This window comes from Sceloporus occidentalis, unplaced genomic scaffold, assembly GCF_023333645.1.
Source record: "Sceloporus occidentalis isolate IW3139 unplaced genomic scaffold, rSceOcc1.0.p SCAF_24, whole genome shotgun sequence".
Lineage (NCBI taxonomy): Eukaryota > Metazoa > Chordata > Lepidosauria > Squamata > Phrynosomatidae > Sceloporus > Sceloporus occidentalis.
In genome coordinates this window covers 6,512,821-6,525,074 of record NW_028317004.1, presented here as the reverse complement: position 1 = coordinate 6,525,074, position 12,254 = coordinate 6,512,821, and the positions used below count along the sequence as shown (strand labels likewise).

At 37.5% G+C, this 12,254-nt stretch overlaps 1 protein-coding gene across 2 annotated transcripts in view; it reads left to right on the top strand.

Moving 5' to 3' along the window:
- Nucleotides 1–10,529, top strand: part of LOC149300562 (BDNF/NT-3 growth factors receptor-like) — a 109,582-nt gene extending 99,053 nt beyond the window's left edge. For both annotated transcript variants that reach the window (XM_089484963.1, XM_089484962.1), the window contains 2 exons: nt 9,995–10,153; nt 10,344–10,529. In XM_089484963.1, the coding sequence (XP_089341089.1) occupies nt 9,995–10,153; nt 10,344–10,529 (345 nt within the window). The remainder of the gene's footprint in view (nt 1–9,994; nt 10,154–10,343) is intronic.
- Nucleotides 10,530–12,254: the final 1,725 nt, after the last annotated feature.

Here is a 12,254-nt window from a genome sequence, read left to right as displayed (position 1 = left end):
CTATTTTCTTCAAGAATTATAATAATTATTATGGTAGCATTATTATATTTAATAAGCAGCTGCTCAGGGCCCCAGTGAGTCTAATATTCCTCATAAATTAACCTTATAATGCATTGTGTAACAAACTTGTGTTTTTAGATTGTCTAATTATTGATTTCACCATATGAATTAGTGATGCCCCCCCCCCTAAATCCTACATGTTTGTAGTCAGAACAGGTATTATCAAAGGCATTACACACTGATGCATCTTCTAATCCAACAGCCACCCAGACAAGGCCTGCAGCTGAGCAAGAAGGTAATAAAGCATCAACAGCCAAGGATTGGTGCAGGGTGGAAAAAAGAGAAGCTGGACTTCCGATCAGTAGCTTCAGTAACAAAAATGATAAAAAATAAAAATACAATCCCTTCCATTAGGCAGAGATTGGTCCCTGGAGCAAGCAGTTTAATATGGCTGCTTGCTGCCATGCAAAGTACTGTAATAAAAGTAAAGGTGCTAGTATGTGCCACACCTAATCTTCTGACATTGCCACAGTTTATACAGAATAAAGTTACTTTCACTTTTTCATGGCTATCTTGGCAATCTCAGTATATAGATTTAAAGTTCCATAAAATAAATGACTGTATTTCTAGGTCTTCAAATTAATGTAATAGTGTGTCTAGGTTTATTCATTTTTGCTTTCATCAGTAATGTTAACACGGATAAGAAAGTGGGGAATTTTTCAGAAATTACACAGGACAGTTGTGATCACAGGGTTCTGTGCAATGAAACAATTATCTGAAGAAGATAAGACAAGGTGAGTTTACCTGCAGGACGACTTGGGCACGGAGGAGTGGAGGCTGAAGATGTTAGGGGAGAGTGTATTTGTAACTATAAGGTTCTGCTTGTGGTGAAAAAAGTATGTGTGATATGGAGACAGACAGTCATGTATTCATTATATGTGGTGTCCTAGACCTTGCCCACAGCAGCATCCCAGCCGCCCTGGACATACCGGTTCCCTTGCACTGTGTGTCCTCTTTGGACAGAGTTCCAAGATATGATGTCAGAATCTTGCGCACCACCTCAGAAGGTAGAGCAACACTAGCTAAGCAAAGGCTTCCACAATATACATCTACAGTATGAATTCATGATGAATTCTGCAGTATGAAAGGTGACATGGAAGTTTCCCAAAATAAAAAGAAAACATAAAGGGGGAAAATCATACTTCACATCTAATAATCATGTACAGAACATCTAATGTCTGCTCAGGCTGGTACTGCTGCTTAGGGTCCAAAAGGAGACACACAACTTTCTTGAACACTGGATGTACTGCATATACACCACACTAGGATAAACAGGAACTAAGGAACACTCATGCAAATCTTTAAAGTTTTTTTCAGCTCATCTACCATCCTCTCCCACATATACCTTACAAATGTCATGACATATAAGCTCTGTGACTACTAATGATGTAATAACAAATGTGATGTCAGTGGGTGGAAACTGATGTGTTTGGTATTTGTATGTACTTTTTTCTAGGTATCATAAATACTGGACACGGAATCCAGGGTTTCTATTATTTAATTGTGTTTTATAAAAAGCAGTATTTTTTAATAGTCGCAGACTTGCAGTGTACCATGCTTGCATTGTTATTGCAATTATTATTTGACCATCATAATTGTACAAGGGGATTGATAACTAATTGATATAACTGACATAAAGCAAAAACAAACGCATCCTTGAAAACCTTAATTTGGATGATTCAATGATTCAAGACTCAATGATTTTCTGTAAATCATGACTTGGAGTCAGTCTGATTGATTTTAACATTACCAATCCAGTATTCATCACTAACACAGTAAGTGCTGTACTACATAGATTAAATTTAGCTCTCCTGGCGGTCCCAGCGACCAGGGATCTGTAGGAGGCTCCCTCTCCGAACCACCCCCATACCTTACCCCCCGTGGGTTAACTCCATGAAACTCTGGTGGGGTTGAGGGTGTCCAGGCTATACAGGGTTAAAGTCTGTGGCAGGGCATGTGGAATATGGACAGGGCAGTACATGAGGGGAACAAAAAGCACAATATACTGAGACATACAAAAATCACACAATAACAACTACAGATGGCACTTATTAACCCTGGGTCATCACACTTTCTCGTTCTCTCTCTCTCCTTTCTCTTTATCTATCCTCCTCATTTTCTCTCTCATTTCTCTTTGACTTCCCCCTTTCTCCCCATCTCTCACTGGTCTCCATTTTCTTTTTTTTCTTGTTTAAGTCCTGTGGTGGGTTTGGGAGGTTTGTTTCTTCACGGTGTGTGTGGCTTTTGTTCTTCAGTGGCATTAATTGTAGACACATGTTTGAGAGAGCACTTAGGCAGAGGAATGAACATACCTTATGCTTCCTTAATTTTGGGCCTGTTAGAGTCAGGTTCATGATCTCCCCAACTGGCCCTGCACCTAACACCCAAAACTGCTGATTTCCCAGAAACCCGGAACCGCCACTGGAAAAATTGGAAAGTTGGCAACCATGCATCCTGCAGTTTCTCTGCCTCTAATCACACTCACCTACAGGAGTCTGCCAGAACATTGAAAGCCAAATATTGGGGAAGGGGGCAACTGTGAATAAACCTCCAAGGCCCTGGATAGCTTCCCCTTTTCCCTGCTAATATACAGTACATGCTCCTTGGTTCCCTGTCTGCCATGTCGATGTAACAAGATCTTTATAAATATCATGAATATATTCGTACAATACTAAAGGAGGGCAAATTTATTTGGTTTGGCTTTCTGATGTCAGAGATTAATTTTATTTAACAGACACATAGAAGTGTTGCAATCTGAAGAGTCAAGGGGTCTTTTCCTATCCTGTAACAGCAACAAAGTGAACATAATACAGAAGGTTGCCTGCCTTTTGAGATTCAGATCATCCTTGCAGCAAACTGCTTTGAAAAAAATCATATTTTTATTATTTGCCAAGTAATTTGTGTTAAAATGTTTGTATACGTATATAACAGGACAGCAAGACATGTCTGACTGGCTGTCTATTGCAATTCAGCATAGGCATGCCAAACGTGGGTAGGACTACAGCATGATGGGAGTGCGACATGATATGATTTCAAGAAGAAGCAGTGTAATGCCAACTAACATTACAATGTTGCATTCCTACTATATCACTGCATTTTCAATCATGTGCAAAAGAAAAATATTAAGCAGACCACTAGAGGAATTTCACAAATGAACCAAAAAAATCTAAACATGTTTAATAGTTATTTCATCACCATAGTGTTCAACATATTTAATGCAGCAGATTTACTTTTTATATGCAGTGTAACTTCGGTTATGAAAATTCCTCTCTCTTACTTAAAGAGCATACGATATATTGATGGATGCATTGTCAATATGCTCATTAAATTACATATATTAAAATAAAGGTGCAGACATAAAGGCGTGATGACACTGTGACAATTTATTGTAAGGCAAACAAGCTGTAATAAAATATATGAATCAACTAATTAAACTTGTTTGCTTAAACGTGCTGATAACATAGGCATAGCCACCAGCGTAACATCCGCTGCATGATGGACACACTGCATGCCACTCACCAGAGACGCAACCCATTATGCATTCTGCACTTAGCTACTTGATTTAGTGCCACCCAAATTAGCCATACCTTAGACAAAATCGACACTGATGCCAACCCTGAGGGACCCTCCCTGCCAACACTGAAACAAACAGGAGGAAGGGAAACAAATCAATGTGACAGATTTATCAAAAGAGGTCTGAAGTCACTGAAATTCTACATTTTATACATGATTCCTGCTCACAAGCCCATCCCATTCCTAGGTCTAGTTTCTGTTGCCCAATCCACACTGGCCTGAACCCAGGGCACTGTGTATGTTAATGATATTTCATGCCCAATCAAGCAGCCCCTTATTAATGCTGAATCATGACATGCTTTCTGGCATGCTAACTCTAGAGCCCAAACACCCCTATCCTGAACCTATGACTCTTTAGCTATATGGATTCCCATGCATTTAACCAGACCTATTAATGACTCCTGGGCTGTTAAACACAATACCCAGCAAACTCTACAAGAGCTGGACTGGGAATTAAAACGAGCCCTGGAAATAATTAAAAGCCTCATATTTTATGGTGCCATTTTTGAGCACATTGCACATGTCGGATTCTGGCCCTAATATTATTTGTTCGGAATAGGGACAAACCCTGAATTTTAAAGTGTATTTGAAGAACACATTAGTCATAAGTAAGATACACATGAATACACATAGTTCCTAATACCACTGTGGCCAATGACATCATGTAATGGGCTGGGACCAAATGATGAGAGAACACCAGTATATTTCATAATGTTTTTAAATATGGAAAAGAAAAAATGTCGGTGCGCTAAGCTAGTCACAGGCTCAAATAATACAAATGTATAATACAAGGCCTACCAAACAGGTGTAAGCATGCTGCAAAAACAGTGTATTGGCTGTACAATGTATACAAAAAACAAAAACTGTCTGCGCTTCTTACCCTAATAAAGTTGGCAACAAATATATAAACATAATATAAATGAGAGGTTTTGGTTATATGAATTGGCCAAAGCATAATTAAGCTCACCCGCCACGTCAAGGCACACTCTCAATAGGGTGAGAACCTACTCTCACCTCCTACATAGTGGGCACACAATGCAGTTTATACTGCTACCAAAACCTTATTAATGTGTTGGGGGAGGTGCAATTAAACCTCCTCCCTATTAACCCCTGGACAGCAAGCTGCAACCAGACTGATGAGGAGCCAACAACCTCAAATATGTGCAAACAGGGAAAAGAAAAAATGGCGGTGCGCTAAGCTAGTCACAGGCTCAAATAATACAAATGTATAATACGAGGCCTACCAAACATAGTTGTTTGGTAGCAGTATAAACTGCTTTGTGTGCCCACTATGTAGGAGGTGAGAGTAGGTTCTCACCCTATTGAGAGTGTGCCTTGACGTGGCGGGTGAGCTTAATTATGCTTTGGCCAATTCATATAACCAAAACCTCTCATTTATATTATGTTTATATATTTGCTGCCAACTTTATTAGGGTAAGAAGCGCAGACAGTTTTTGTTTTTTGTATACAATGTTTTAAAATATGTTTAAATAACTGAAATTACTTTCACGGTAGATAAATTGGAGCTAAACATGTAAGAGGCTAAGGGAGGGGGATGTTTGTCAGCTGCATGCACCATCAGAGAGAGTGAATGTGTGCATGTATATATGTGTAAGTGTATATTGTTAGAATGGCTGTGCGTGTATGTAAGTGTATAGTATTAGATTATGTGTGCATGTACTTTAGGTGTATGGTGTTAGAGTGTGGGTGCATGCATGGCTGTATGCATACATGTTTATATGTGTAAGAGTATGGTGAGTGGCTTTGTTTTAGTGGATGAAGTTGGAGGGGCTGTGTGTATGGATGTATAAGTGTTTGATGTTAGAGTGGTGTGTGTATATGTAAGTGTGTGGGTGCTATGATGTCATATGCGGTGTGGCGCTCACAGGGATACGCACAGTGGGAGTGTGCTTCTGGTAGGAGTTCTAGTATTAAAATACATCTGGCCATCTCAACAAAAAATGTTCATCAAACTACGATTCCAATAATTTATCGGTTATTTACGTTGGTCGGGGTTATTTACCATTAACACCAATGCATTATTAAACTAGTAATTTAATCCATTTTTGCTTGTACGTTCACCTGTCTGCAAGTTACTTTGCAAAACAGAACTAGATTAAGGGAAAGGATGGGACCCTTGCTCAGTTTGTTAACCCTCTGAAGCTTAGATTAAACCAAACCTTTCTCGCTGCTTGTTGTATCACCCGTTTACTGCACTAAAGATTCCAGCAAAGGGGTTAATGTCTGCTCGCAATCACTCTGCAGTTGTCGATTCCATGGGTCCTGAGCTATCTGGGCCCCAGTTTCCATGGCAGCCAACCTGCTCTACTTATAATAGTGCGGCATCAGGGAGGTGGAGATGGGAAAAAGTCATTAGATTTGCAATTAATATGCAGTGCCACTATTACAGTGTCCCTATGTATTCAATATTTATTGTTGTAGGCATGCTGGAACAGGTTGTTTATATAAGCTGCATGTGTATCGGCAAGGTTCTAGTGACTATTCAGATAGGTTGTGTTGCGGTAATAAATATCAGTGTGACAAACCTGCATAAATGTCATATAGCACAAAATCAACTGGATTTATCTACATGCAGAGTTAGGGGGCACAATTTTAACTTTTCACCACACACACTCACAGTGGGAATTTAACGTACAGGAAAGCAGGGAGAGGCAATTATAAACGGGAAGTTGAATACTTTGGGTTCGCTTTAAAACAGGAAGGACTGAGGGTAAAATTAAATAAGAGATGACGTTAATGTGGAGCAATGAAACATCTCAACACTTTCATCTGGGCTTTGCCATGCTCAATGCTGGCTAGACAGCTACCACTAATGAGGCTTGTACTATGGCTTGCGTCAGCCCAAAGCTCAGTGGCCTGTATTCTTATACCATTGAGCTTTGAAAGCCTGGGCAAAAATAATTTTTTTTGGTTTCTCTCTTTTTTAGTCTGTGTGTGTGTGTGCATTATAACTGTTATGATAACTGATCAGATCAAGGTCAGGTGGGGTTTGTACATATTAGTTTGATGAGTGTGCTATCTCCTTGAGGGAGAGCACTCTGGATGACTGAATACCAAGTTAGCTAATGATAAATTGGTACAGGGTCACAAAATTTATATTAATATTGCATAGATGAACATATAGAGTCCGAAAGTTGCAAATCGACCAGACAATAACAGAGGTTTAAGATTTATTGCAGTAAAACACACAGCCATTACCCACAATAAGTTGAATCGTTTTATTGAAATTCCTACATCAATTTCTTCTCAGTTTACTGTGCTGTAGTTGGTTACACATGCATCTTAGATATGCCTACATACATCTCTGATTGTAAACTCAAACTTTTAAAATAATTTAACTATGGCTCCCCCTAGTGGCTTTACCATCATAGTCTACATTTTTTTTACCAATTCACTACTGCAAATACCTTGAAATTGTTAAAACTTTTTAGAAACATTTTATCAGGCTTCTTACTAAGGGCCTTGTGACCCTAGATAATAAAATGAAAGTTGCTAAAATGTTTACAATGTGTCATTATGAACAGCAAAAAATTATTTACACAATTACCGTTATACAATTGTGAATCTAGCCCAGAAACAAGGAATCAGACCCATATTTTGCATAGATGTGAACAAGCATGTCCATAGAGTGACTCTTTTTAAGGGATACTGCAAGAGAGAATAAGGGTCAGCAATGCCCTAGTCCATTCCAACATGTTCCACATTGCATGTTCTTCATTGTATGGCTCCAATTCCACCAATAGTATATGTTTAACTGTTCTTTTTAGACTGTGGGCAGGGTTCACATAGTTTGTCTAGATACAACTGTTATTTATGTATAGCAAGCTTGTGGGTAAAATGTCATGGGACTCCTTACTATATCTTTGTTATGTTAGCTATAGTTTAATAGAAGATTTTGCGTCTCATGGATAGTGAGGCTGTAGCTAAATCCTATAGACTAAACAGTGAGAACACCCATACGTGATAATCCATTTGGCCAAAAAAAAAAAAGACTATTATTACCTACTAAAAACCAGAGAGCTAACAAAAAAAGTAAGTGGAGGCAGTCCATCCAAATAGGCAAGCACTCTGATTGTATTGTTATTTATTCATTAGTATTGTGGTCATACAATTGCCCCATTGTTGCTTTGGATTTTGAGGTTAGTTCCAGATGCTCTTATGAGATTATTCTAATAACTCCCCTAACCACAAACCGAAGCCCATGATAAAAATGTGAGTGTTGGCTCAAGAGAGGCTGTTATTGTTTAAAAGTGCCCCTTATTCATTTTCCAGACTCTTAAAGATGTGGTTATATCAGTAACATGGTCTGTGCGGTTTTCTGTAAATTTCCTTGTCATAATATGCACTAAAGTGAGTTAATCTTTATTGAACAGATTAAGTGGACATAGCAGGAAGCAGCATTAATAAAAAAAAAAAAAAAGCTTGTGATAGATGAGCAACATTGTTTATATTGAGTGTGTCACGTGTTTAGGGGCTTTACACAACTTTGATTGATTTTACATTAAAATGTTTTTACATACATAATAGGAATATTTGATATTCATTGTTTGCAATTTATCCTCTGTTTGTAGTAAAACAGTGCAATTCCTGTTGTTGGAAAGCCATCATTATGCAGTCTGTGAGCACCAAGGCCTTAGTGCCAGGTGAGTCAAGCAGCTGCCTGGGGTGACTGGACAGGTCAGGGGCAACGGAAGCTTACCAGGCTGCCTGGAGCTCTCCTCTGAGGGAGTGGCTTTGTGAGGAGGCAGGGCTTTGCAGACTAAAGAGTCATGATGGGGTTTGGTTAGCCACATGGGGCAGAGCGAGCTGCAGTAGCGCTTTACATCAGTTGGGAGTGGTTGGGGAGCGTGAGTGTGTGTGGCTCGAGGATCCGAGGAAACAGCATTTCACCTGGAGACTTTGCGTCATATGCAGAAAATCTCCAGGTCTGGCCACCAGTAGTTATGGTGTGGTGCAGAAGTGTAGCAGAAGCCTCCACAATGTTTGAGATACTTGCACAAGTGATCTTACATGGCACAAATGGTATAAATACATGGCATGTTTGTGTAGGGGTGCCTGGATTGTTATTTGGTTCATAGCCAGTCCAGCTGAGCACAATCTTGAAATGTTTTTTTCCTATTGTCACAGTCAATGCTTCTTCCCAATATGTTACATATTCAAAGCCATTAGGAAAATATGTTTACTTGTCTGTGGGGAAATTTTAATTTCATTACCATGCATTCCCTATCTTTCAAACGCAACTTTTTGAACAGTATTTTAGTTCAGGGTTTTATTTAGAAGTTATTAATGTTTATTGATTGGTTATGCTTGCACATTTCAATTTGAATATTTGCATATGACAAAAAAAGTTTATGAAAGTACTGCCTGTGTACAATAAATAATATAATTTTATCATAATTTTCCATGGCTTACTTTATGTGTGCGTTCTTGTTTTGACTTCGAGAACTTTTTTCCTGTAGAGTATCTCATGTATCAGGGTGTTGACAGCTTCATGATCTTAAAAATAAATGTGCCTAATTCTGAGGGATTGACTAGTGAAGTCAGAGGAATATTAGTTTTCAATTTATACAAAATTTGACAGCCTTTGAAAGGTTCCTAACATGCAATAGTATCAAATAGCCAGTCTCTATTTGCTTGTACTATCCAAACCATTACATCACTGTTACAAAAACATCAAGCACTGAGATAATGCATTAAGTCAGATTTTTCTAAGGACGCACTTCTATTTTCAAAGCAGCTACCAGTTCAAAGCGTTCATTAAATTTTAAAGAAGGCAATTTACAAATAAAACAAGCATAGACAAGTTTCAGATGAATAAGGATAAAATCTCTTATTAATATTTTATGAATAATAAAACTTAAGATAATTAATCATCGCTTAATGGCTTTTGCTCTTTGGTTCTGTTTGTGAATGAAAATTCCTGGCTGTTCCGAAATATTGGCACTCAGTATGTAGACACCTCAAGTTACCTGGCTATTAAAAGAACCTAAAATGTTCTCAAGAAATATGACTTGCTTTGTAAATTAAATGACATTAGATTTATTTATATTGCGACAGCATATTTGGTAGAGCTGTTACAATAGAGTACAGTGAAAATAATTAAGACTATTTATATATCATTAACATACATTAAACATACTTTTACAGAAGGAGAAGAGGGCCCTGCTCTTGTGAGTTTACAATCTGTTTGGACGCACATTGTTGATTTTTTTGCAGTCAATGTCTTTAAATTACAGTAAAAAAACCAACTAATATTTGTATATAAAGTATTTACAACTTCACTTTTATAGCAGATTGCTCTGCTGTACAGTAATACATTTTTTCTCATTATTTCTTTTAGGTTGGAGGGCATACGATGTTACCCATTCGCTGGATGCCCCCTGAGAGTATCATGTACAGGAAGTTCACCACAGAAAGCGATGTTTGGAGTTTAGGGGTGGTTTTATGGGAAATTTTTACTTATGGAAAACAACCCTGGTATCAGCTATCAAACAACGAGGTTTGTATATTCATATATTAAAAAAGGATAGTTAAGATGCAGATTGATAACATGTAATTTAACGTATTAAAATACTATCAAATGAATAGCTATTAATTAAAATGCTATCTAATGTTTACAAATCTTAATTTATGATGTAGGGATGTTGTTTGGCTCTATTCTTAAATAAACATGACTCTCTAAATTTTAGGTAATCGAATGTATTACTCAAGGACGAGTCTTACAGAGACCCCGAACTTGCCCAAAGGAAATCTATGACTTAATGCTTGGTTGTTGGCAGAGGGAGCCTCATATGAGGCTAAACATCAAGGAAATACACATCCTCCTTCAGAACTTGTCCAAGGCATCTCCAGTATACCTTGATATTCTTGGCTAAAAACTCAAGACGTTACCCATATGAGCTTAGTGTAAGAACGTGGTGAACGCCTGCTGAACTCCATAAGATGTGTTATAAACTCTTAACAGTATTACCGACGAAGATGCTGAGAAACTTTCAAAGGGCAAGCAACACTAATTTCTCCATCTGTACAATACACAGTACTGAATATTTGCCATTACTAAATTCTATCTGATTCTTTTCATTTTTTCTGCTGAGCTAATATCTTTTTACCTTCTTGCTTTTCTTCTTCAGTTTCTCCTCTCCCACTTTCTTTATGCTTCTGCCTTAAAACCTTCTGTATTAATCAGCAGACATACAAGTCTGCCTACAGCATCTAACAATGCCTTCTTGTATTCCTGCCTTTAATGTGGATGAAAAAAGGGAAAAAATAAAAAAAGTGACACAAACGTTGGGCTCCTGCTGTACATACCTATAGTGTTTGTACTGACTCTGCGCACTAAAGATGACCAATTTCTGGACTATGATGATGTATGGGACTTCTGGAAAAAGTGGACCAGAAAGAGAAGTACTGTGTTGAGGAGACAAGTCAATGGAGCTGTCTGCCTAAATATAAATCAACACAAACACAAGAAATCATTTCAGTTCATAATACTCAGAAACAAACAAATCATCCTAATGTAGGTTGTTCTTTATTGTTATGGTAACATAAGGTAGAAAGGTCTGCTATAATTTATGTTCACCTTCCTACTAAATGTAGTAAATACAGTATTATAATTATGTCATAAGCGACTCATCTTATGAGACCACATCACATAGTGTTGAGAATTGTACCTAGAGGACAATCTAATATTCACCAGTTTAAGCCTAATTTAAAGTTCAGTTTTGACAAGTGTGCACGTGAGCCATTGTGTGTATTGATGGGCTACAACATCTACGAAGATGGACAGGTGAATGTGACATAAAACATATGTATTTTAACTGTTGTAACAAATATAGCAACAGGCCTAGATTGAATCCTGTTCTGGAAAAAGGGCCTCCAAAGCATGACCAAATGTCTCAAATTTACATTCCTAAGGTTGGTTTGTTAGCCTTTTTTTTTTTTTTTTTTTTTTTTTTTTTCCCTCCGTGGACTATGAATTGAAGTTCATATTTCTCTGTATTAGATTGTAAAAAGTGGCAACCTTTCTAAAATGTTTGTGATGTTAACCTTGGAGACAGCGCATGCTTATATATGTTACCGGCATGATGTGTCATATTCAAAGCTATAGAAAGTACACATATGGAACTTGTATCACAATTGCATTTAATATAGCTTAGGAAGCTCTCCTTTTATTCTGTTAGAAAACCAGTGAGGAAGGTTTATGTATTACAGTTCTCTCAACCACTATAAAACTCAATTATATATGAACATGTAGCACAGTAAAGAAAAATGCATCGTGTGTAGATAAATGTATATAAATGAAGTATATTGAAATAAAAGGGAAACTGTAAAATATGTTTGATTTGAGGACGAATTATAAATATGGAAAATAGCCTCTGGAGCAGAGGTTTTAGCACAGAAAATAGTCTCATTTTGGGTCTGGTAATGATTGTACAAAATTTTTAGCAATGTTTTAAAAACACAGTATAAACGTGATACAGTTATATATGTGCGAATATTAGTGTGCTGTTTCTTAGTCCTATCCGGAAAACCATTTTATCTTTCTTTTTTATGAACCTTTTGCAACATTATTCACTAAGTTAAAAAAAAAAAATCTGTGC